This window comes from Mustela putorius, unplaced genomic scaffold, assembly GCF_011764305.1.
Source record: "Mustela putorius furo isolate JIRA1106 unplaced genomic scaffold, ASM1176430v1.1 tig00000095_pilon_pilon_pilon, whole genome shotgun sequence".
Taxonomy (NCBI): Eukaryota; Metazoa; Chordata; class Mammalia; order Carnivora; family Mustelidae; genus Mustela; species Mustela putorius.
This window is the reverse complement of record NW_025421280.1, coordinates 23,745,586-23,773,252: the sequence shown is the minus strand read 5'-3', so window position 1 is coordinate 23,773,252 and position 27,667 is coordinate 23,745,586. Positions and strand designations below refer to the sequence as shown.

The window sequence follows — 27,667 nt, the reverse complement described above, 5'->3', positions numbered from 1 at the left end:
CAACAGTGAAACGCTTCCACTGACACAGTACTTGTCTTTATAAAATAGGGATGTGAGTTACACCTCCACGATCCGTAAGAGTAAGCTTTGTGACATGCAATGGTTATGATGCAAATGAGTGTTTCTGTAACCTATAAAAACCCTCCAAGTTACATACTATTATGACTGCCTTTTTTTTTAGTTTTAGAGGAAAAAAACACAAGTTTCTCAATTGTGTCCTTTTAAACAATTCTGAATCCGAACATGTAATTACAATTACCAACAGTAAAACTGAGACACTTCCAAATTTAAAAATCACATCGTCAATGTAATAAAGACTCACCTTCAAAAAAGACCTATATACTTATTTTGTCCTAGGTTCCATTTATTCAAAACAATTAGGAATGCCATTCAGAGTTGATCTTAAAGGCATGCAGAGAAGTATCAATATTAGAGTCATATTTTGTGGTTTTTGGAAAAAAGTCAGGTATAGTTCCAAGTGAATCAGCCACCCTATTCCTTTAAATTGGCTTCTAAAGATATATATATGTGTGTGTATGTGTGTGTGTGTGTGTGTGTGTATATATATATATCTTTATGTCTAATGCATGTATATTTCTAAATATATGTATGTCTAAATGCATGTATAAAGACATATATATACAAAGACACACATAGATAAGATCACACTTATCCTTAAAGAATAATAATGTTTACCCCTAAATCAAATAATACATTATATGTTAATTAAAAAAAAAAAAAAAAAAAAAAAACGGGGCGCCTGGATGGCTCAGTCAGTTAAGCGGCTGTCTTCGGCTCAGATAAGACCACAAGACTCCAAGTAAGGGCAATATCACTAGAGTTAAGCGTACAACTTTCCAATGAAAGTACCTTAAAGGAGCTAACTATTTGGTGGGGCATATTCTGGTACATATATTTAAAAATAAAAAGCCTGGGCGCCTGGATGGCACAGTCGTTAACCATCTGCCTTCAGCTCAGGTCAAGATCCCTGGGTCCTGGGATTGAGCCCCGAATCTGGCTCCCTGCTTGGTGTGAAGTCTGCTTCTCCCATTCCCCTGCTTGAGTTCCCTCTCTCCCTGTGTCTGTCAAATAAATAAATAAAATCTTTAAAAAAATAATAATAAAATAAATCTTGAAACACTGAAAAAATTAAATTTAAAAATAATATAATAAAATAAAAATAAAAAGCCAAATAAAAATCAGCCTGATATGAAATAGTCACACTTTGAAAATAATCACCAAATAAGATATATAGGATTACAACAATACTCCAGTGATGCCAAATGGTTGTGGTAAATGACAGGGAAGATGGTAAGGAAGGTGTTTTCTTGAACTGCTTTTTTGTAAAGATGTTTTACTCATCTATTTGAGAGAGAGAGAAAGAGAGACAGAAAAGGAACAGGGGGAGGGGCAGAAGCAGATTCCCTGATACGAAGGGAGCCCAACGTAGAACTTGATCCCAGGACTCCTGGGCTCATGACCTGAGCCAAAGGCAGACACTTAACAGACTAAACCACCCAGTCGCCCCATTCTTAAACTTTTTATATATGAAAAGCATCTTAATGTTAAAAATATTTCCTACTGGGGTGCTTGGCTGGCTCAGTCAGTAAAGCTAACTGACTCTTGATCTCAGGGTTATGAGTTCAAGCCCCACAACGGATGCAGAACTCATTAAAAAAAAAAAAAAAAAATTCCTATTAAAATGAAGCCATAGGGGCACCTGGGTGGATCAGTGGGTTAAAGCCTCTGCCTTTGGCTCAGGTCATGGTCTGGGGGTCCTGGGATCAAGCCCCGCGTCAGGCTCTCTGCTCAGTGGGGAGCCTACTTCCTCATCTCTCTCTGCCTGCTTCTCTGCCTACTTGTGATCTCTGTCAAATAAATAATAAAATCTTAAAAAAAAAAAATAAAGCCATTACTAGATAGTGAGAGGAGGTCTTTTTAAAATGTACTTCTTTAATGTGTGTTTTTTTCAGGGGCTCGAACTTACAACCTGAGATCAAGAGTCGCATGCTCCACCAACTGAGCCAGCGAGGTGACCCTAATATTTTTAAATCATAATGAATGTCTGTATTTTAAAATTATTAAATAATAAATTATTTGCCAATCTGAATTGTAAGTGATTCTAAATGAGTTAGTCTAACCTGAAAAAATTTTACAATCCCTAAGTACAACACATCATCATTTCCATCCCTAAACTACTCTAAAGACTCCAAAGTGAAAATAAAATCACTTTCCATCTCCCTTCAGCTATATATTTTTTTAAGATTTCATTTATTTATTTGACAGAGAGAGAAAGAGAGGGAGAGGGAGAGGGAGAAGCTGACTCCCTTCAAGCAGAGAGCCTGATGTGGGACTCGATCCCAGGACCGAGATCCGGACCTGAGAAGAAGGCAGATACTTGACTGACTGAGCCACCCAGGTGCCCTCACCTTCCCCCCTTTTCTTAAGATTTCCCTTCATCCAATTTGACACTGATTACTGATACAGGGATTTAGGCAAGGAAGTCCCCCCATTCCTAAGAACCATACTCACCCATGTACACGGCTCACTCACCAGTTATAATCAAACCATGACGCATAGCTAGGAATAATAATGTGATTGGTCTGCTCGGTTACATTATCTTCTCCAGGGTCAAGTGAGCGACTCTGATCACCTTTGCTAGGATCTTCATCTTCCTACAGAAGAGAACCCAGAGTTTAGAGAAACAGAGAACCATAGGACATAAATTTTTTTCCAACTATTTTCCAACTACTCATATTATGGCACAAAATGAAGCTACCTAATCCAATTTCAAGTCTCGGAAAAACAAATTTCAATGAAAAGCAGCCTTTCACAGTTCTCAAAGTACCTTCATAAGATGTCGAGATGACTCAGCAGACTCCTCCCTTTTTCAGATGAGGTAATCAATTCGGAGAAGGCCCAAACCTTTTCCCACAGAAGCCTGCTTCTTATGTGCCCAGTTTTATCTAATCCTAGGGTCACAAATCTAAATTACTCGTTCTCAAGTTATTTATAAGAAGGTGACTCAAGGACTCTAATGAAGCGCAATGGCACACTTTCCCCCGTCCCAAAGATTGATCAGTAGGTATCTGCTAGTGGCTATGTGCACCTTTTCTCATTCATTCCTCACAATAACAGCAGGTATTATCACCTCTTTTACGGATGAGAAAATGATGCGCAGAACCAGTAAGCTGAAAAAAGAGTGTACCTCCAGAAAACCCAGTCTGAGGGCCTACACTCTCAACCATTTTCACTACTGAAAGTCAGTTCTCATTTTTATCACATGTACGGAGGTTTTACAAATGATTCCACCAAAAAACCTGGTCTGGCTAATACAGTAATTTAAAAATCATTGCTTTGGCTCAAAACCCAAGAACACTTCTTATGTAAAGAGTAGTAACAATTACTTTTAAATACTATCATGTTATACAGTTTATATTCAAATGGTTCCAAGAAATCCCAGAAATGCCCTTTATACATTTTTCTCCCCAAACCAGAACCTGTTCAAGGAATCCACATTATATGATACTCACATCTCTTTAGTTTCCTTTAATCCCTGCCCCCATTTGGGGGGGGGTACCCCACGACATTCAAAGGTTTCAAAACTCCAGAACAAATGACTTATGCAATATCTAACAATCTCTACTTATAATTATTTATCCTTCAAAATTAACTTCTGATGAAACATTTTTATCAAGAATGCTATAGGAAGGGGCACCTAGGTGGCTCAGTTGTTAAGCATCTGCCTTCAGCTCAGGTCATGATCCCAGGGTCCTGGGATCAAGCCTCGCATCATGCTCCCTGCTCATTCTCCCCCTCCAACTCACCCTGCTTGTGTTCCCTCTCTCATTCTCCGTCAAATAAATAAATAAAATCTTTAAAAATAAAAACAAGAGAAAACCACAGGCAGTAAGTTTCCTGACATTCAGATGTTTTCAATCTTCTACAGTTATACCATTATATCCATCACTCTTTTATCTGTGGTGCTTTACTGTTTTTATTCTTATGAAATAATTAATAAATAATTGAAAATGGGGGGCCCCTGGGTGGCTCAGTGGTTAAGCCGCTGCCTTCGGCTCAGGTCATGACCTCAGGGTCCTGGGATCGAGTCCCACATCGGGCTCTCTGCTCAGCGGGGAGCCTGCTTCCCTCTCTCTCTCTCTTCTTCCTTCTCTGCCTACTTGTGATCTCTGTCTGTCAAATAAATAAATAAAATCTTTAAAATAATAATAATAATAATCGAAAATGTTCTGTGTTGAGTATTTATAGTGAGGATCTAGTATTACTGCCTAGAAACTTAAGACAATAATTTTCTTAAGATTAATGAATACAGAAAAAAACATAATGTATGAAAGGGCCAAGGAAACTCTGGTTGTTACTTAAATGATTTTGAAACAATTTTGATTACAAAGGTAAGAAATGTTATTTCCCAAATCAGGGGAGCTAGTAAAAAATATGCTCATGGTTAATGAGTTTTTAAGGAGTAGATATCACCAACTCAGTTAGAATATAAAAAATTTCCTTTACTCAAGGAAAACCAGGGAAAGACTGCCACTGGAATTAACAAAAGCCAGTAGTCTATGATTTAACTATCTGAGTGAGGGAACACACGGGATGACATTATGGGACCAGCTATTAACTGGTAACTATTTTCTTTTTTACTATTTTTTTAATAATTCTTTTAAGATTTTATTTATTTGAGAGAGAGAGCGAGCATGAGAGGGGAAAAGGTCAGAGGGAGATGCAGACTCCCCATGGAGCTGAGAGCCTGATGTGGTACTCGATCTCAGGACTCAGGGATCATGACCTGAGCTGAAGGCAATTGCTTAACTAACTGAAGGCAGTTGCTTAACCAACTGAGGCACCCAGGCGTCCTTCTTTTTTCTTAAGATTTTATTTATTTATTTGACAGAGAGTCTCCCCTAGAGTAACTATTTTCTAACCAGCTTTGGTTTTAGTTATACAACAGACCTGGCCTTGGTTTCAAGATACTCCTTGTCCCTGGCATAAAAATAACCCTACAGGTCACAACTGTCTGGCTTATTTTGGTCTCTTCCACTGCCACGCAACAGTATTTACACTAACCAATGACATCTTTTTACAAATATAACATCTGTTAATGGTTGCTAAGTAGCTCTTTAACTAAAGAAGTCTAATTTTATTTATTTATTTTAAAGATTTTATTTATTTATTTGACAGAGAGAGAGAGAAATCACAAGCAGGCAGAGAGACAGGCTGAGAGGGGGGAAGCAGGCTCCCCGCAGAGCAGAGAGCCCAACCTGGGACTCGATCCCAGGACCCTAAGACCACGACCCAAACCAAAGGCAGAGGCCAAACCCACTGAGCCACCCAGGTGCCCCAAGAAATCTAATTTTAAAGAAAAAAATCATAGGGACTCCTGGCTGGCTCTGTCAGTAGAGTGTTCAACTCTTGATCTTGGGGCTGTGAGTTCGGGTCCACACGGGGTACAGAGCTTACTTAAAAATAAAATCTAAAAAAAAAATCTCCCAGGCACTAGGGTGGCTCAGTCACTTAAGAGTCTGACCCTTGGTTTCAGCTCAGGTCATAACCTCATGAGTCCTGAAATCAAACCCCACATTGGATCTGCGCTCAGTGGGGAGTCTGCTAAGATTCTCTCCCTCTGCTCCTCCCCCTACTTGTGCAACACTCTCTCTAAAGTAAACAAATCTTTAAAAACTAAAATAAAATCTTAAAAGAAAAGAATCGTAAGAGTAATTTCATTAAAGAGCTTTATGGAGATGAGTTTCTCTAAAGTTTTCAGGAAAATCCTATCATAAACAGGTTCATTCCTTGAATGTATAAAAAAAAAACACATTAAGTGTCAATTTGGGGGATTTCTCTAATTCAATGAAAAAAGAACTACCCATTTTCAGCAAAGTAAGAGAGTTATTTCAAGGGGATTGTTATTTGAGGGATTAGGGATCAGTTACACTTAACTAATAACACAGTCAAATATGACAGTTTGAATGAACAGGCCATTTACTAAAAAGCCTGAAATCCAACACTTTCCAACATCATTATTGCCAGTCTCTACCACAGGACTGATGAAACAGGAAGCTGCTGACTGTGAGGGCTCAAAAAACGTTATGAGTATCCTCAAGGGCTGGGGGCTGGAGATGCACCCAAAGAAATGGAAGTGAGAAAGTCAAGGCGATCAACGTGGTCCCTGCTTAACCTGTCCTGTCAGAGGACACTTGGAACACTGCAGTGAGCTCTGATTACCTTGCAACCAGAAATGATAGCATAAGAGGAACACTTCATGAGAAGACAGAAATTTCCTCTCAATAAAATTTTCAGAGTCAAGAAAGACAAATTTCAGGAGTGTGTTAAAAAAAGATCAGAAGGGCCCTCAAAATTGAACATTTCTAAGGACACTTCTAATCAGTGTTCTTCCTGCTCCATGCAGAGGACCCTCAGATAGCTACTTCTCCACCAGGCCTAACTAAATCATTACCTTTCCTCCTGCTGTGACTGTTTCTTCATCCTGTTCATCTGTAAAATCAAAATACATGATTTATTTAAAAATCAGGTCCGCTCTTTGGATTACTTGAAAACCAAGGTAATTTTCAAAACTTTAATTGTTCCATACAGAGAATAGGAAAGAAATAAAGCATTACTAAAGCAAACCCACCTCTAGTAATTCAGTAAACTGAAATTGTACACAGAAGCACCAAAGTGAGTAGAACTTCAAAGCATTAATAATTAAAAATTTCCAACAGGGAATTTGTAATTAATTACTACTTGGGCTACTATCTTAGTCATGATCTTGCTAATAAAAGGTAAAGGACTTGATTAGGGCTCTTGCCTCCTGCGATTTGATGAAACAAAGTAATGACATTTTGGATCTCAGAGGAAACGAGTGAAGGAAAAAAAGAAAAGAAAAGCTGTGAAAATCAGTCACTACAAAGTCCTGGTAAGAGTGTTAATATATTCTGAGGACAGAGGACTCTAGGACAGCACTCCTGTGCTGGCCCTGCAAAAGCACAGGAGTAAACCCAAGTATAATTTAAACAAGGCAGCTGATTTCCATAGCAAAAAATACCGGAATGGATAATTGTCTATATATGAAGGCCGGCTGCATGTGCATTATAATGGCAAAGTTAATCAACTGAGATAGAGACCACATGGCCCACAATGTCTAAAACATTTACTATCTGGCCCTTTCCAGGGTAAGTCCACCAGCCTCTATTTTAGAGAATATACAAACATCAGTAGTACATGAACAGGTAGTACTCAAACTTGCCAGCCACAGTCCAAATGCTAAGGACCCAAGGAAGAATAAGAAAGGTCCCGACTTCTTGGAGTTTACATTCCAGTTACAAGTGGCAAGAGAGAGAAGAGGAAAATACACAAACAGGTATCAAATGGTACCAGAGGAAAACAAATCAATGTATTTTAGAGAGGGGCCAGATGGGTGGATCCTTCCAAATACAGAAAGAAGGGAACGACAAAGCAGGCCTTTTCCGGACAGGAAGCAGCCTGGTCAAAGGGCAGCAGATGGGGGTGGACCTGCCACCTTCACAGATCTCTAAGGTCACTATGAGCATCCATAAAGGCTAGGAGAAATGAGCACAGCACAAGGGCAGAGTGCAGGGACACAAGCAGAAGAACGAAAGTGAGACACCCCGGGACCTAACTCTGTGCTCTGTCGCTTAATAGCTGTACACTTAGAAACATTACTGAACCCCTCCAGGCTCCATCTCCTCATCAGTGACACGGGGCTGACATGGTTTTACAGTGAAATGCGAACGTATGGAGAATGACACCTGGCAGGTACTCATGCAAAACAGAAATGGCGCTGTTGCTTGATGTGTCAGACAAACACCTGCCAGCGTGAATGTGGTAAATAAATCACGGTCACCCAGCTCTGCACCCTGACGACTTTTTTTCTAGGAAATGAACAAACAGATCTAAATGACATTGTCAAACATGAACTTCTTGTCCTTTGGATCTTGCTGAACCACATGATAAACAATTTCTCACTAAATGGTGGGAACACAACCTACTGATCTCTCCCTGGCCAAAATATATACCATTTAAATTTAGTCTGACAGATTTCTGTCCCTGTGGTAGTCTTGGTACCCAAGGGAAATAGACTTCTGATAATACTAAAGTAGGAGGGACAGATATCCTGCTTGCGGATTGCTAAACAGTAAAAATAAACGTTCTTTTCCTCCTTTCACATGTAGGCAATCACAGCCTCACCGCAGCCACTAGATCCTGACCTTTCGGAGATCTCAAGACAGAAAGGAAGGAAGTATTGGGTATACTTAGCTAGAAGACATATAAGGCAGAATACGGACAAGTTAAAGCAATAAACAACTCTATGAAGAGGCATTTCCAGTTGTTGGATCAGTTACCCCTGGCATGGTTCAGGTTATACCTAATGCAGAAAGCCAGATGCTTCAGTGATACGTGGAAAAACCAGCTGGTCCCTGCATGAGAAGCCAGGACAAGTTTCAAATTCCACAAACTCTGGCTCTCTGGCTGTGATAAGCAGCATCTTGGGCCATAACATCCTTACTGTTCAGACTTCAAACCATTCACAAACACAAAGGGAAGATCCCTTATATCCAGCACACAGTCTTAATCCAACTGACACCTCTATCTATTGCTTAAAACTGGCTTCAGTTTGGCTCCTCTGGTAAAGTCTATTACAAAAATTCTCTAATACTTACCTCTGCTTCTAAAAAGACAACTACCCGCTCCCTTAAAACTAAAGATTGATTCCTTTTCAGGATATATATTTAAGAAATAAACTATTACTCTGTTTAACAAACTGTTTCAGTGAAGATAATCAAGTCTTAACAATCATTTACCCTACTACATTACTGAAAATATAAAAGACTGCATACAGCTAGTTTTGTTTTCCTGGCCTTTGGTTCAGTGCTAAGTACCAGCTGTGAAACAGGCAATATAAAAAAAAGAAAATGGAAATTACTAATAGTTATTAATATCCTATTAATAATGTTAAAGACAATTAAGAGGAACAATGTTTTGACAGCATTTCTTTTTCATTTATTTTGTCAACCTAACACCACCTTAAATAAAATGTCATCAAGACAAATCTCAATTCTCTAATTCTCTATTTTTTGACATAATCAAAAATGGAGTCATCCACTAATGTTAAATGACAGGCTATACCCTCAAAAAGGAGGGTATAGTGAAATGAAAAACAAAACAAAACAAACCCTCCCCTAACTACCTACTCACAGCTGTCATCAAGAATCTCTGAAAAAGGGGCACCTGGATGCCTCAGTCAGTTAAGTGGCGGACTCTTGATTTTGGCTCAGGTCATGATCCACGGGTCCTGGGATCGAGCCCTGAGTAGGGCTCCACACTCAGCAGAAGTCTGCTTGAGGATACTCTCCCCCTCTGGCCCTCCCCTAGCTCACGAGCTCACACACACTTGTGCTTTCTAAAATAAATAAATAAATCTTTAAAGGAAAAAAAAAACCCTGGGGGTGGGGGAGGGAACAATCTATGCAATTTGCCTGAAATACAGAATTCACTTAGGAGATGGAGAAACCGAAGTCTCATTTTCCACATTACCCCTCCCAGCTGGAAAATTCCCTAAAGTCAAAAATTTGATACATACTGAAAACACTAGATTCTCCTTTGATTTTTTTTAAAAAACTATTTTATTTGAGAGCGAGCGAGCAAGGGAGAGAGTAAGAGCGAGGAGCAGAGGAAGAGGGAGAAGAAGACTTCCCGCTGAGCAGAGCCCAAAGTGGAGCTCAATCCCAGTACCCTGGGATGATGACCTGAGCCAAAGGCAGACGCTTAACTGAGCCACCCAGGTGCCCCTCCTTTGATCTTTTCAAGTGAAGAAAGAAACTGAGATCCATATATAACACTCAAGAACAAAGACGTTTACAACTACCTCTATCTCCTTAAACTGGAACAAGTAACTATCCTCCTCTTGTCTACCCAACAGCACATCCACGGATTATGCCTCACTTGTGAAAATGTACTCTGTGACTTGTAAATAGTTTGAGCAGATGATGTGATTCTCATCTTACACTATTTAGAAAGCTAGAAAAAATACTTTAGAAAATAAAGCATTTAAGAGACAGCACACTTTTGTTCTGAAGAGGTAAAATCAAATCAGTAAGAATGGGAAAAATGGATCACAGGAAATTATATTTCCTGGTATGGCAGCCAACGAAATGACAATGGTGCTGAAGGAGCCATGGTCAACATCTATGCTGGACAAAAAGGTAGCAATTGGAAGCGACATCTCTCAGGAAAGAAAGATTTATCAAAGAAACTGAATCTTCAAGAGAAAAAACCCACAGAAGTGTATAGACTGCTTTGGTTTTTACCTAGATCTGCGACAGTTCCTCCTTTAACAGGTGTGTTTTCACTGTCTTTCTTTGGGTTCACTGGAAAGAAAAAAAATAATCATGTTTTAGTGGGAAAGTTCTACTTTTTTAAAAGAAGAAAATAGAATAAAAGAGGACTGAAAACTACAGGAATCTCACAGCAAATCCGCAATTATCCAGTGTTCACCTTCATGGAAAACCCAAGCCCAACAGAGAAGGATTAACACTTACTTTAACAGACTGCATTGTTAATTAATTTCCTAAGCACCGATATTTTTCCATGACAAAAAGTACACAACAGAAAAATATGTAGGTCAAAACCTAAAAAGAACCTTTCAATCCTTTCCCCAAAAGTATTTTTTATTACATTTTCTGTGCACTTGTTGATTCCAATTTTTGTGCCATTCACTTAAATAAATTGAGGGAGAATTTGTAATACCTTTTATCTATCTATGTAGACTTCAAAACATATTTGAGGGTTTTAAATCTTATAGAAATGTTACCCATACTGCGCTCTTCCTTAGCACTCTATTTTTCTCATTCAATAGTGGGCCTGTATGACCTTTCCATGCTACATATTTTTAGTTAATTTATATCTTTTATTTTTTTAAAAGATTTTATTTATTTATTTGATAGAGAATGAAGGGGGAGGGTCAGAGGGAGAAGCAGACCCCCTGCTGAGCAAGGAGCCCGATGTAGGAATCCATCAGGGACTCTAGGATCATGATCTGAGCTGAAGGCAGTTGCTCAGCCAACTGAGTGACCCAGGCGCCCAATCTCTTTCATTTCCAATAAATCCACGGTGTCCAAAGGTGGGTCATAAGTTAACTACTGCTATATTAATGGAAACTTATTTTATTTGCAATTTTTTACTGCAGTGTAATCCACATTCACTTACTTAAAATGAGAGGTCTGACATTAAAATTTACTACTCAATGTACACATTTTAAAACTGAACAAATACAACCAAACTGTGTTAAGTGCTTTTATCAATTTATACTACCATTGATAGCATTTGAGACTAGGTACTTTCTCAAAACTTGCTTTCTAAGTTTTGAAAATCTAATGGATGAAAAATATTCCTTTAATAATTCATATATCATTGGTTAAATAAGATTGAGCATCTTTTCACACACTTATTGGCCCCCAAATTTGATAAAATTACCAGTACAAAATAGTCTGTCCCTTACTCTACAGGGTGTAAGAATCTTTTTTTTTTTTAAAGATTTTATTTATTTATTCAACAGAGATCACAAGTAGGCAGAGAGGCAGACAGAGAGAGAGAGGGGGATGCCGCCCTGCCAAGCAGAGAGCCTGACGTGGGGCTCAATCCCAGGACCCTGAGATCATGACCTGAGCCAAAGGCAGAGGCTCTAATCCACCAAGCCACACAGGCGCCCCCAGGGTGTAAGAATCTTTATACAAATTTACAGTTCTGATTCTCTATTAAACGGCTAAGGAATATTCCCCCAACGTTAACACTTGCTTAAAGTACATTAGTATTTGGAAGTTTAGTTTTACATTTAATTTGACAATTTAATCAACCCGAAGCTTTAATTTTTATTTATGATACAAAGAATAGAACTAATTTCTTTCCAGAGTATTTGTAGAACAGTTTAGTCTTTTCCCACAAATCAGTACTGTCAAATTCATAATAAATTAATAAACGAACATGGATCTATAGTTGAACCAAACTTTCTACTCCACTGATGAATTCAGCCATTCCTGTGTCCAAATTATATTAAATCCATTATTAAAGCTTTTCCTTTCAGTTAGTTATCTGTTACAGGACTACAAACACCTTCGTAGCTCGTTTACTTAAAATAAATATCTGGGGAGGGACGCCTGGGTGGCTCAGTTGGTTAAGCAGCTGCCTTCGGCTCAGGTCATGATCCCAGCGTCCTAGGATCGAGTCCCACATCGGGCTCCTTGCTCAGCAGGGAGCCTGCTTCTGCCTCTGCCTGCCATTCTGTCTGCCTGTGCTCGCTCTCTCTCCCTTTCTCTCTCTGACAAATAAATAAAATCTTTTAAAAATAAATAAATAAATATCTGGGGAGGCACCTGGATGGCTCAGTCGGAAGAGCATGCAACTCCTGATCTCAGGATTGTGAGAGTTTGAGTCCCACACTGGGTATAGAGATTATTTAAATAAACTTTAAATAAATAAATAAATAAATAAATAAATAAATAGGGGAAAATATCTGGAGGCACTTGGCTGGCTCAGTCAGTAGAGCATATGATTCTTGATCGTGGGTTTTAAGTTCAAGCCCCACACTGGGTACAGAGATTACTTAATAAAATCTTTAAAAAGAGAGAGAGAGAGAGAGAGAGAGAGAGGTGACTGTGTGGCTCAGTCAGCTAAGCATCTGACTCTTGTGATCAAGACACCCACTGGGCTCTGCACTTAGCACAGAGTCTGCTGGAGAGTCTCTCTCCCTTATCCCTCTGCACCCCCCCAACACTTTCACTGTCACCTTCTAAAACAAACAAATAAATCTTTAAAAAGAAAAAAAAAAAACCTGAAAAATGTATATTGTAATCCCTACAGCAACCACTAAGAAAAAATAGGTAAAAATCAAATAGAGAATATGAAAATCTACATATCAGAACACAGACCAGTGGTTGTCAGGATACAGGAGGAAGGAGATAGTCTACACTAACCCCAAGTAAGTATGGGGTTTCTTTACAGGAGGATGGAAATGTTCTAGAATTAAGAGGTGGTGATTGTACAACATAATGAATACACTGAAAAAAAACCACTGGAGTGACTAAAATATACTTTAACTGGTGAATTTTATGCTATGTGAAGAATATCTCAATTAGAACTAGGCTATATAAAAAAGGAAGTCATAGAAGTTCTAAAATAAGAGAAAAGCAAGGGCGCCTGGGTGGGTCAGTTGATTAGGCATCTGCCTTCAGCTCAGATCATAATCCCGGGGTCCTGAGATAGAGCCCTGTGTCGGGCTACCTGCTCAGGAGAGAGTCTGCTTCCCCCCTCCCTCTGCCCTTCCCCAATCCGACTCAGGCACTTTCTCTCTCAAATAAATAAATAAAACTTAAAAAAAAAAAGAGGAAGAAGAAGAAAAGCAAACACAGAAGCCAGAATAGAACAGCAAAAGTAGTGGATTAAAACAAAAGAAGGGAGGAAATACAAGAGGCACAAACAGAAAAAAAAAAATCATAATGGCAGACTTAAGCCCAACCACATTAATAGTTCTGTTATACCTCAGTGGACCACATACTCCAACTAAAAACAAAAAAAATGTGTATTTGGGGGGGGCGCAAATCTCAACAATATGCTATTTAAAATCGACAGGCTTTACATAATCAAAGTGAAAGTAACAGGAGGCAAGAGAAATGGAAGTTAGAAATCTAACGTGTAGGAACAAAGCTCGTGTAATTTAACAAAACTACTCTACCGGAGTCCAGTACAGTGAAGACTTAAAAAAAAAAAAAAAAAAAAAAACTAGAAATAAAGAAAAGGGTGTGGTGTGATGAGGATTTATTATCATCAGAAAAACTTGGCCTTCAAGACAAGCACTACTGTGGCCTGTAGACACACATGACATAAGAGTCAATTCATCAGGACATGATGATCCTAAGTGCATATGCCCTTAAAGAGCAGAACTTCAAAGCACAGGAAGAAAATACATAAAGAAAAAAATATTCACAGGAATCAGGGAAAAAAATAAACAAATCCACAAATATAGTTAAAAGGGTCTAACATTCTCCTCCCAATAACTGATTTAAATAGGTTGAAAAGTACACAGATAATACACCACCTTCTCATCTGTATATTGATTCTATTGGGATGTAAAAACCATTTATTTCGGGGCGCCTGGGTGGCTCAGTTGGTTGGACGACTGCCTTCGGCTCAGGTCATGATCCTGGAGTCCCGGGATTGAGTCCCACATCGGGCTCCCAGCTCCATGGGGAGTCTGCTTCCCCCTCTGACCTTCTCCTCGCTCATGTTCTCTCTCACTGTCTCTCTCTCAAATAAATAAATAAAATCTTTTAAAAAAAAAATTAAAAAAAAAATAAATAAAAACCATTTATTTCAAGGGTGCTTGGGTGGCTCAGTCGTTAAGCATCTGCCTTCAGCTCAGGTCAGGATCTTAGGGTCCTGGGATCGAGCCCCACATCAGGCTCCCTGCTCGGCAGGAAGCCTGCCTCTCCCTCTCCCACTCCCCCAGCATCCGTTCCCCCTCTCAGTGTTTTTCTATCAAATAAATAAATAAAGATCTTAAAAAAAAATAAAGAAAACATTTATTTCAAAGCACTGCTCAATTTAGAGAATGTTTCTTTCTTTCCCTCCTTCTCTCCCTCCCTTTCTCTCTCTTTCTGAGTAGGCTCTATGCCCACTGTGGGGCTTGAATCACAACCCTGAGATCAAGCATCACCTGCTCAACTATCTGTCCCAGCAAGGAGCCCCATAAGAGAACTTTTTGGTCACAGTGTTTTTCTCAATAAGCAGCGAAAGTACACAAAAAGACTGTGAAAGAGGTAATTTCATAAACATTTTCAACTTTGAAAATTGGAAACTAGTGGCACAGAGCAAGAAATGATTCATCCCATGGCATTGCTATGAGTGATTAAATCACATCTAATACTCTCATAGTCCAGGCAGAAGAATACAAACCATTTTTTGGAAGCACCACTTCCTCTATGTTGGGTACCGGTGTTGGGTCTTCCATGTCCTTGGTAAGATCTTCTTGCTCATCTTCCTCTTTCTGACTTCTGCGCTTCCCATAAAGACTAGCTTGGCTAGAGCATATAATATATAAAAATATAAATAAGGTGACTATAGCTACTCACAGCAGACACCTCATAGTTAGAATCTATGTTCAGAATTGTTTTAAAAGACAAATAGAAATCAAATAAGTTATGTACATTCCCAAATTACATCTAGACAGCCAGAAGGAAAATAAAAGTTACTGGAAGTAAGAAACTGGCCCAGAAATCCTACTATACAAATTGCAGACAGCATCCTAAAGGGGGCTTAAATTATGTAATAAAAGAACATCTGCTAAGGAAATATGGCACATATTTTATCTCACATCAACAATCGCTTACGTAAGAAATTTTCACAAAGATATGTACAACTGTATTTTCCTGGCTCTTTTATATCATCCTAATATTAAGAACTGCAAAGTACAATCACTTAGGATGGTACCAATTTTGTTTGTGTGTGTGTAAAAATTGCCATTGCTCTTTCCTTCATTTAATTTAAAAACTAACACATTCCAGAAAGCAGATTAGGGTTCAAACAAGAATGGAATGACTCCTTACCTTGAGGAATTATGGAAATTATCATCTATCTCATACAATATGATGTGCCAGAAACAAAAAGAGCACCAAGAAAATAAGACTTAAGATCAAAGGTGACAGTTAAGCTAAACACTGGAAACAATTCACCAAAAAGTAGACAATGTTTCAGGATAATGAGTACAGGAGTAAAGGCTTAAGGAAAGAGATAACCTGTTCTGGGAAGGAACAGCCAGGAAGCAAATAAGTGAGGAGTAGAGAAAGAGCTGATAAAAATATATAGCGGGCCAGCCCGAGTCCTCATGCTGCTGAGTGATTAAGCAGAGTTCTCTTCTATGATGGACCAAATACTGACATAGGTCAGAACCAGGTACACAGGTAAAAATATTTTTAAAATTTTGAGTAAAGACTGCATAACAATTTTTCAAAAGCCTGTGAACCTAAAGGTGTTAGGGAGACAAAAACCTAAAAAAGGAAGAAAAATGCAGGGAAGGGCAATAAAACCTGAGTTAGGAAAACAAAGGTCAATGTCTTTTCATTAAAGGAAACTTAACAGGAAATTTGAATGACTGCTCATTAGAAGAGAGACGTATTCAATTCAAGGATACGCATATATCTATTTCAGGAAATCCAATTTCGTGTGTTTTATACTCAGAGTAGGGGGTAAGTGCCATCACTGTGAGCCTCCCGGACATCACATCTTGGTTTGGAGGCCACTAGTGTCCGGGCACTGGATCTCAGCCCCTACGTGGGAAGAAAGGTGCACTGATCTCAGGCCCAGGAACACATGGAAAAGTTGTATGGCTTTCTTCACAAAGATATCTGGAAGCTCTGAATTTTCTGCACATCAACTGTAAGACTGAGATTATAGATTTAAGAAATAAGGTTACTATCTGGGCGCCTGGGTGGCTCAGTGGGTTAAAGCCTCTGCCTTCAGCTCAGGTCATGATCCCAGAGTCCTGGGATTGAGCCCCACATCAGGCTCTCTGCTTGTATTAGCCTGCTTCCCCTCCTCTCTCTCTGCCTGCCTCTCTTGCCTACTTGTGATCTCTGTCTAATAAATAAAAAAAATCTAAAAAAAAAAGAAAGAAGGTTACTCTCACTAATCACTAAAGAAAAATCTATTTTTGTGGTTTTTTCTACCATAATACATTGACTTGACGAAATAACCACATCCTTTTAGGACTATGACTGGCTCATTAATATAATCTATAAAACTTAAGAGTTTTTTAACTTCCCTAACAGCTTTTGTACACAGTACACAATGCTTCAGATAATCCTACCCTTCAAGAAATAACATGATTCTAGGGTAACCTGCTCAGCAGGGAGCCTGCTTCCCCCTCTCTCTTAAAAAGCATAAAAAGAAATAACATGATTCTGATGAATCTGTACCTGTACCACTGAGACAAATAATACATTATATGTTAATTTTAAAAATTAGGGGCGCCTGGGTGGCTCAGTGGGTTATAGCCTCTGCCTTTGGCTCAAGTCATGATCTCAGGGTCGTGGGATCCAGCCCCGCATCGGGCTCTCTGCTTGGCAGGGAGCCTGCTTCTCTCTCTCTCTCTCTCTCTCTCTCTGCCTGCCTCTCTGCCTGCTTGTGATCTCTCTCTCTCTGTCAAATAAATAAATTTAAAAAAAAAAAGATTTAAAAATTTAAAAAAAAAGAAAGAAAGAAATAACATGATTCGAGGCATGTTCTGGGTATAAAAAAACACTAATCTGGCTATAGGAAAAATTCAATAAAAGGAAGCTAAAGGAGAGAAGATGACAAGTAAATCTCTACAGTCTAGTCAACAGCCAGAAATTTAACAAATTTCTAGTTGCAGGAAAAGAAGAAATTTTGCATCTGTCATTTTCTAAGACTAAACTTAACCTCTTTGAAATTAAATTATAAAAAAATTCTGGGCAAGACAAGCTAAGCAAGCCAGGAATTAAGTATCTATTTAATATAAAATAATAAATGTTAAGTATTCCTGCCATTTATTAAGTACCTAATTCAGGCCAGACACTGTAAGGCAGGTCTTGAGTCTCACTTGATCCCTACAACAACCTATTCACCAGAAATTAGAATCCCCACTCAAGTAAGAGTCACTAACGCCCAAGTGTGAGGCCCTGAACAAGGCACTCTGCTAAACATGCAACAGGACAGGTTCATTTCTTCTACAAGTCATTCTGATCCCAAATGGGACCGGTGGTAAAATCAGAGAAAGAGACACTAACTATGGTGAATTTAATTTCTTAAATTCCTTACCAGCCACAATGCTCAACACATAATTAGAGAAAAGACTGGATTCAGGGTGCCTGGATATCAGATGGCCAACTCAGAAAGGAGGTAAGAAAAGGGAAGGAAAAATAGCGGAAGAGAAAAGAAGGATAAAGGGCCAAATAATCCATCCACCCTCAGACCTTGCTGCAGATGACGGAACACAGCTGGAAGGGTATAGCCACGGGACGCTGAGAGTCCAGCTTAGAATCTTGACTCCAAGGAAAAATCTCTATGTGACCTTGCAAGAGTTACCTCCCTATTCTGAACCTCAATCTCTATTTCTTAAAATAAAGATGCTTATGATACTTCAAAGATCCCTTTCAGTTTTAAGATTCTGTACATGGTTTCCACTCTCATTAAGCTGGAGCCAAAATTCCAAACCAGAAGGCAAAGATTCATCCCCTTCCCATGGCTAGGACAGAGAGAGAAAAAATAGTTTCTCTCAGAATTTGACCACAGAATTGGAGTGGATATAGTTAAAATACAGATTAGTTACCACAGTATGTTTATGTGGAACACAGAGTTAAGTGTGTGTGTGTGTGTGTGTGTGTGTGTGTGCACGAGAGAGAGAGAGAGAGAGAGCCAGAGAAAGAGAGAGAGAATATTATTCAGCCATAAAAAAAGAAGGAAATTCTGCTACTTGGGACAACACAGATAGACCTTGAGGCCATTTTGCTAGGTGGAATAACAGAGAAAAATGTATGATCTCTTTTATGTGGAATCCAAAAAAGAAAACAAAATGAAAAACACAAATTCACAGACACAGGAACATACTGGTGGCTGCCAAAGGTAGGCACTGGGGGAGAACGGAAAAGTTGGTGTAAGGTGTAAACTTCCAGTTATAAAATAAATAAACCCTAGAGGTGTAATACAACATGGTGCCTACAGGTAACACAGCATCGTGCATTTGAAATTTGCTAGGAGAGCAGATCTTAGAAGGTCTCATCACAAGAAAAAAATCATAACTATGTGTGGTGCTGGATATAACCAGATTTATTATGGTTATTTCACTATTCATATCTACTTAAAAAAAGATTTTTGCACAGTGCCTTAGGATAAATACCACAAAAGATGAGTCATCAGATAACATCTGACAAGACAAGCTACCAGAGCAAAGACATCTACCAAGACAACGTAAGACAACTAACTTCCTTTCCGCGAAACTTCTGGTATAAATGTAAAAATCTGGAATGCCCTCTGCAGTTTGTTTTAATGCCTCTGAATCATGCTGCAGTACTTACCCCTTCTTTCCACTCTTCTTCCGGGATTCTGCGGGTGTAGGAGGCGGAGGGGAAGGCGAATGTTTCCTCTTTCGAGCATTAGCTGATGCTTTCCTATCTCTCCTCTCTGGACTTCTGACTGGCTAGGAAGAAGTAAATGGAAATAAATATCAGCCAGCTTTTCTGACTCCTCAGTTTCTACAAACCCTTGTCCAAAGATGAGCTTCACAAAGATAATACCAGAGCATCCCAGACCACCAGCAGTCAAGATTCTCTGACCTTCCATGTGACGTACCACCAATGGAAATATCAGAACCATCCCACCGGTATTCAAACTGCTACAAAACAGACAACTAAAAACCGTCCCTATTCACCTTCTGCTTCCAATGGGAAAAGCATTTTCAACAACTACTGGAAAATACAAAATATATGCTATTTAATTACTGAAATACAATAATGACTGAATGAGCTTGGGAAAGTGCATCAGAAACAAGTCCTAACACATCAGTAAAAGGGACAGGAGAAAACTTTAGGACACAAAAGATGTTAAACAGGATTGCAATTTATGACTTAAAAGTCAATCTTAATAGAAGCACAAATATCCCTATTTGCAGATGGCATGATCTTTTATAAAGATAACCCTAAGGAATCTGCCAAAAAACTAGCAGAGCTAATGAGTTCAGTAGTTGTAGGATACACACTGAAATATCAAAGTCAACCTGTAGATGATAATTAGGGATTTAATAAAATAGACAATAAAGAATTAACACCTAAAATGCTCCGAAGTATTGTACCAGGGGTGCCAAAATAAAAAAAAATCAGAGATTAAAACATTAATTAAACATTCATCATCTCTGGTACCCTCAGACTCCTTACAACTGTTTCTTTTCAGAAGCTCGGTAGCATAAAATTGGAAATATGAGTCATCTTACAGGCCTGCCTATACACGAAGTTTTAAAGAAAATCTAAACTGTTCACACTGTACAGTAAGTCTGAAGTTAAACTTTTAAAAAGGGGTATTAAAAGCATTTTTATAGAATCGTCCTAAAAATAAGTGAATAATACAAAAGCCATCTAAATCTCAACAGAGATGGCTATGGAAAGGCCTCTTTAATAATGTGATAGAGAAGTTAGAATATGCCTAATGACAAAAAAGATTGGTTGGCACTGCACTAAGGGAAAGCAAATATGTAAGCATATGGGGGAGGGATGCTGAATAAAAAATAAACTTCAAGTCCAATTCCACAGCAAATAAGGACCAATTAAAAATGAAAGGCTATGAAAAAGACCCAGTTTTAAAATAATTTTCTTAAAAATAAATAACACACATTGTGTACCAAAGAGTTTTAGTTTAAAAAGTCTCAGGGCTGAAAACAGATAAGAAAGAATGGTATGGGGTGCCTGGGTGCCTCAGTGGGTTAAAGCCTCTGCCTTTGGCTCAGGTCATGATCTCAGGGTCCCGGGATCAAGCCCATGGGGCTCGCTGCTCAGCAGAAGCCTGCTTCCCCCCCACCTCTGACTACTTGTGATGATCTCGTCTGTCAAATAAATAAATAAAATCTTAAAAAAAAAAAAAAAAAAAAAGAAGGGTACATTCTAAGTGAATAGTTAAAAGTATTTGTCTCAGAAATTTTTCAAAGAACTACAATACAAAGCAAAAAGCAAAAACCTGATGTGTTCCCAGTGAAAGGGAATAAGAATCTTTCCTAAACAGTCACCAGCCAACACCAACACATCTAAGCCTTCTTCTCAGACTCCTTTCCCTCTGGGTGACACACCTACCTTTGCCGGCTGTGGCTTCTCAGGAACCACGTTAAAACTTCTGGTGGTTGGGCTTCTTAAAGGATTAAAGAGGAATAAATACCACATCATCCCACCTTTAAAAAGGGCTGAACTCTCCCGTTGAGGCCTATACAATGTACTAACTACTGTGTGTACAGTAACAAAGCTATTAAAAAATATTAAGACAAAATTAGTTTTCCCTTGAAAAGCCGACAACTAAATTAAAATTACCCCATAATAAATATTTGGCTCACAAAATTAAAATCAGACCTGGAAAACAAAATCATCTATACTGATGCCACACTGCATATGCCATTTTAAATCCTGATGACCCTCTAAGATCGTCAGGCCCCTTCTTTGGGAATGTCAGCCCCTGAGATGGCTATATGGCCATTTGGTAACTTTTCCATATACCTCACGAGTGATACACCTTGGACTGTATGTCAGAGCTTATTAGTGAAGATCTGACAACATTGAAGCCCAGAAAGAAGAAACATCAAGTGGAGAAAAATGATGCCAAACCAAATACCTCTTCATTCTTGGTAGAAATTCGCTGACGACAGCTCACGGGCTTCCGGTTCTCATCCACCTCATAATCCTCCTCATTCATCCATTCATTGAAAACATCAGTGTCCAAAATCCATTTCGCATGAACCTAAAACCACATTCAATCATGTGTATCTATATATAACAGCAAACCATTGCAGTTTTTAAAGTGTTCAAAATTAAAGGAGCTGATTTATTATTCTCAAATTAAAGCCTCAACTGCATAAAAGTTTAAAAACATGACACTGTAAGGGTACCTGAATAGCTTAGTTGCTTAAACTTCAGACTCTTGGTTTCGGCTCAGGTCATGATCTCGGGGTCCTGAATCAAGTCCTGCATCAGGCTCCGGAGCTCAGTGCAGAGTCTACTTGTCATGCCCTGATCCCAACCCCTCCTCACCCCCCATCACTTGCTCTCGAGCACGCAAGTACTCTCTCACTCCCTAACAAATAAATAAATAAAATCTAAAAATATATATATATTAAAAACCCAACCATGAGACTATTAAAGTCCTGTAAATGTCAACTTAACCATTTCTAACTTTTATTCCATGTTACTGCATATAATAAGAAAGCATCATTGGTTTTTGCAAAGACTGATGTTTTAATAACTAAGACCCTTAAATTTGATAATCATATCATTCGTTTTTATTTCGCCTTTATCTAGGTATAACTGTAAAATAAAATTCTAAGATATTCAAAGTCTACATCATGATGATTTGATATTGAGAAAGGATCCTGCCATCTAGTTAACTGGCACATCTATCACCATACCTACTTAACTTGTTTAAGTATGAGAACATTTAAGTTCTGTTCTCTTAGCAAATTCCAATTATACAATGCAGTGTCATCAACTCTAATCACCATGTTTCACATTAGATCTTCAGACAATTCTCCCAACTGCAAGTTGGTGGCTTTTTACCAACTTCTTACTTCTCCTAGCCCTCCTCACCGGCAACCGTTTCACTACTGATTTCTAGGCTTTTTTTGTTTTCCTTAAAGATTCCATATAAAAGCAGTATCATGCAGGATGTATCCTTCTCCATTTGGCTTATTTCACTAATCATTTCATCTTTATCCTGATGAAAACCACTGAAAAAACATTCAACAGCAACAGGCCACTCAAAGCCACAGGCCTAGTCCATTGCTCTAGGCAGGAAGAATGGCTCCCTTTAGGCATTCAACAAAATTCAAAGGAATGATGAACAAGGACATTTACACAGACCGATCATCAGACCTATCACCTCACCCTGTCAAGTACGCAGGTGCTCTGCGGAAACCTTTCAGGGATAGCAACAGTTGGGGAGTGAAAAATTGAGAGTCAGATTCAGGATTCTTCTAAGCCCTTTACATGGCAACTTCTCTTGCTTTTTTGTTAATGTTTCTGAGTAGGAATTTTAAAAAATGATGGGTTCTCTGAATGTTGTATAGATATAGATATTGAAACCACAGACCTAGCCTACATATTCCTATTATCCAACAGAATTTTTCAAAGGCCATACACTAGAATTTAGGACTAGACAACCCTTCCCTGCATAGACAAATAAGAAACAATTTCAGCACCAATATAATTAAGGATTAAGTTACTGGCCACTGAAAAATTAGAACTCCATAAACCCACATTGGTTAAGAGAGGAATAAAAAAATTAAATGAGAGGAAAGGAAGGACTCTTGCTTATACAACTCTGAAAGCCAACTTGTAATTGTGGAGGCAAGACTGGAATGGAAAATTATCACTGTGCAATCATCAAAGAAAAGACTGGTTCAGGCAAGAATTTCAAGTGGATGCTAAATCTGGGCAACGGATAGAGGATTTTGATGAGAAGCAGGATATCTGTATGGCCTAAAAGAATATCTTACAGATTGCTTATAAATTGCAAGTGGGAAAAAAAGGAACTATATAGTAGAGCCAAGAGAACACACCATAACTGGGTACCAGCATCACCAACAAGCAGCAGATGGACACAACATGCTTCCCACTATGACGCCCTGAGGACGACACAACATCACTTATGCAATATTCTGACTAGAATGCATAATCTGATTTAACCATGAAAAAAGATCACAATTTCAAATGAAAAACATCCCTTTCAAATTCAAAAATGTCAAAAGAGGCAAGGAAGCACTGGGTAACATTTCAGATTAAGGGAAACTAAAGAGACAGGACATTTGAATACAACAGCTGCTATTCAACGGTATTCTATACTAGAAAATATGCTACGAAAACCATTATTGGGTCTTGTGGCAAAACTGGAATACAGATAGTAGGTTAGCATATTGGGTCAATGTTAAATTTTACTGAAGTTGGTAAATGCAAAGTGCTTATGAACGAGACTCCCTTATTCTTAGGAAACAGAAACATGTTTTAGACTAAAGACCATAGTATATACATCTTTATCTCAAAAGGTTAAGAATAAAAATTGTAAATACATAAACACATGGAATAAAAGTGATAAATCAAAATGGGAGTAAAATGTAAACAGGCAAATCTGGATAAAGGGTATAAAGGTGTGCCACCTACTATTCTTATTCTTGCAAGTTAAGTTTGAAATTATTTCCAAATAAAAAGGTTTCAAAAAAGTCTAATTTTCGTTAATTCCATTTTCCTCATATGAAATTTGAAGCTTGAAGCTAAGTCTTTCTGAAGGTCACAGAATTCAAAATAGGGTGAATCAGGTCTCACATCTAATATTTTGATTCAATTTAGTATCAGTATACTCAGTATACTACATAAAGCAGTCAATAAAAACTATGTATAATTACCACTGCTCATGGAAAGGATGAGAGCTCCCTGCAGAAATACTGAATCCAGGACTAGGATATGGAATTACAAAAAGACTTTGGAACATCTCTTTGTCCCAGAAATAGGAAGTATGCAAAATGAATCAAGTAATACCAAAAGGTCACAGGAGACAGCTTAAAGGAGCTCCCACTGGCCAAAAGTGGACAATTCATCAGAAAGAAGAATGGCGATCGTGTCACTCCTCCACACCGCAAAACACAGATACAACAGGCACATGTAGAGGGAGAAAGGAAAGCTCATTCCCACTGCAAAATGTCAATTACAGATGGAATGGATAGAGTGAGGAAACCACTAGTAATAACTAATTCAGCCAGGAAGGAAATTATTAATGGGACAAATTTAATGAAGAAAAGGATATTCATATAATCTCAAAATATTTCTTTGTAAGGTATTTTTAATTTCAATGAGAAAAATGGTAATGCTACAATGGGAAAACCAGGCAGACTGTACCTTAACAAACATCAGCCATAATGGGGAAAATTGAAATACATGCCTCCTGATATAAGGCACTGAGAAGTAATTACTCAAAATCACTTAAGCAGTTTTGCAGCCAAAAGGGCATAGTTTAAATATAATAATTAGGAAATATTCACGCACACTCAAATTCAAAGACATTCAGGGACTCAGTAGGTTAAGCATCTGCCTTCAGTTCAGGTCATGATCCCAAGATCCTGGGATCGAGTCTCTCATTGGGTTCCCTACTCTGCGGAGAGCCTTTTTCTCTCTCCCTCTCTGTCTGCCGCTCCCCCCTTGTGCTCGCTCTCTGACAGATCAGTAGAATCTTTTAAATAAAAATTCCTTTACCAAAAAAAAGGCATTCTAGGGGCGCCTGGGTGGCTCAGTGGGTTAGGCCGCTGCCTTCGGCTCGGGTCGTGATCTCAGGGTCCTGGGATCGGGTCCTGCATCGGGCTCTCTGCTCGGCAGGGAGCCTGCTTCCCTCTCTCTCTCTCTGCCTGCCTCTCCATCTACTTGTGATCTCTCTCTGTCAAATAAATAAATGGAATCTTAAAAAAAAAAAAAAGGTATTCTAAAACAAACATCAAAATCTAACCTATACTTTTCAAAAATGCCAGAATCACAGAATAAAAAGAAAGGCTGGAAGTTCCACATTAAGGTAGACTAAACAGATCTGACAACTGAATGCAGTGTGTGCTCCTGAAACGGATCCTGATCAGGGAAGAGACTTAATATCAAACTTACACCACTGAGACAATTGGTGCAAATGGAATACGGGCTCTGTATCAGGTATTAATCTTGTTTCAAGAATAAAATCCTGAAATTATTAACACTAGGGGAACCTGGAAGAAGAGTAGAAAGTCGCACTTTGTTTTATCTTGTTCTAGCAACTTTCAGAATTATTTCCACGTTAAAAGTCAAAAAATCAGAGTTGACGCATGGACTCTTACCACTGTAATAGAAATGACTAACGAGGGCTGTTTCATCATAAGAGGTAGGCAGGCATGGCTTCCAGCCTTCCTCGGTGACACCACCGATGTTCCACTGCACTCCTCCTGCTCCTCTCTCAACCACCCTAAACCACAATGTAACCGGACTCTGGGGTCTCCTCAAACTCCACTGCAAACATTGCTGCTAAGACCTAGATAATGAGTTCTCTGTGGCTATGGACAGCTTAAAAGGATGACAAGAAAAGAAGATCCTTATTCTGTATTTCTTGAAGCACTGCTGTGGAAAAAAGCTGAGAAAAACTACTATGTTATATAAGAATAAATTTTTTTAAAAAAGGATTTCTCACCTTCCACGGCTTTTCTGGAATTGGTGGATCTTCAATTTCCGCATCAACATCATTACTATGGACCCAAGTATCATAGCTGCAAAGGAAATGAAAAAAGAAAAAACAGGTTAGAAGCCAAATTCATTCACTAAAAAGACCTTTTATAAAAAGGTAAAACTATATTTTAAAAATACTTTTAGGATCAAGAAATAGCAGTATCTCACATACTTTTGTCTCTGCCACTCTGACAAGAAAACTCTTCTGTAGAGGTCTATAGTGACCCTGACACTGTTAAGTCCGAAGTTCAAACCTCAGTGTGCAGAATTTTAATGAGGAGATGGCTCTCCTCAGAGCATTTCCCTCACTTGGCCTCCAAGACAGCACTATCATCTGCTGTTTCTTCTAGCCACCAGCCTTTCCCCAGCATGCATGGCCAGTTTCTCTTCTTCTCCCGAACCTCTTCAACAGTAGAAGGCCCCAGGTTTGGTTTGCAAAGAATCCTCTTATCTACTCATTCTCTTGATCTCATGCAGCTTCAAATATATACTCATCTGTTCTCTTCTTTGAATGCTGGACTCAGGCATCCAAATGCCAAATCCATATTTCCCCTTACATGTTCAAAAAGGCTTTCAAAACTAACATACTCAAAATTCAACAAGCAATGCCATCCTTATCCCAAAAATACACCCTAGCCAATCATACCCATCTCAGTAAATGCCAACTCCGTCTTTCCAAAAATGGAGGATTTGCTCTGGCCAAAATCTCTGGAGATATCCCTGACTTCACTCTCAATCACATCCTACAATCCAACCATTAATGCCTTCTACAGTTCATTCCATCTTCAAAATATACACAGAATCTACTTCTCACCCTTCTACTTATACCCAAAGTCCAAGTCCATTTATCACAAAGCAACCAAAGTGTTCCTTTTGTTTGCTTTGTTTTGTTTTTAAAGATTTTATTTATTTGACAGAGAGACATGAGAGAGAGCGAGCACAAGCAGGGGGAGCAGCAGGCAGAGGGAGAAGCAGGCTTCCCACCTGAGCAGGGAGCCCAATCCTGGGTTTGATCTCAGGGCCCTGGAATCATGACCTGAGCTGAAGGCAGACACTTAATGACTGAGCCACCCAGGCGCCCCTGAAGTGATCCCTTTGAAAATCAAGTCTCGGGGCGCCTGGGTAGCTCAGGGGGTTAAAGCCTCTGCCTTCCGCTCAGGTCATGATCCCAGGGTCCTAGGATGGAGTCCCGCATCGGGCTCTCTGCTCAGCAGGAAGCCCGCTTCCTCCTCTCTCTGCCTGCCTCTCTGCCTACCTGTGATCTCTGTCAAATAAAAAACAAATAAAATCTTTTTTAAATAAATAAATAAATAAATAAAAGAAAATCAAGTCTGTCTATATTATCATTACTCAAAACCTTCCAACAACTCCCACCTCACTCAAAGAGCCAGAATCCTTATAGTGAATTGCCAAGGACTCACGAGCTAGTACTATGACTGCCACTCCGACCCCTCGTAATCCTCTCCCCTCACTTACATTTCAATCAAGCTACATGAGCTTCACGGCATTCTTAAAAAATGCCACATAGTGGCCACTTCAAGCCCTTTATAGAGATTCTTTGCTACCCAGATATTATATATGGCCCACCCTTCATATATTCACACCTCTTTCCTCAAAGGTTCTCTCTGCACCCCCACCCCTAGCTCCTC

At 38.9% G+C, this 27,667-nt stretch overlaps 1 protein-coding gene across 3 annotated transcripts in view; it reads right to left on the bottom strand.

The window, feature by feature from the left end:
* The window catches only part of SMARCC1 (SWI/SNF related, matrix associated, actin dependent regulator of chromatin subfamily c member 1), a 171,960-nt gene that overhangs the window by 85,632 nt on the left and 58,661 nt on the right, over nucleotides 1-27,667 (bottom strand). For all 3 annotated transcript variants that reach the window (XM_045080557.1, XM_045080560.1, XM_045080565.1), the window contains exons 8-14: nucleotides 25,984-26,059; nucleotides 21,412-21,537; nucleotides 19,122-19,243; nucleotides 14,986-15,110; nucleotides 10,347-10,406; nucleotides 6,476-6,513; nucleotides 2,554-2,675 (exon numbers count right to left, since the gene is read on the bottom strand). In XM_045080557.1, coding sequence (XP_044936492.1) covers nucleotides 2,554-2,675; nucleotides 6,476-6,513; nucleotides 10,347-10,406; nucleotides 14,986-15,110; nucleotides 19,122-19,243; nucleotides 21,412-21,537; nucleotides 25,984-26,059 — 669 coding nt within the window. The remainder of the gene's footprint in view (nucleotides 1-2,553; nucleotides 2,676-6,475; nucleotides 6,514-10,346; nucleotides 10,407-14,985; nucleotides 15,111-19,121; nucleotides 19,244-21,411; nucleotides 21,538-25,983; nucleotides 26,060-27,667) is intronic.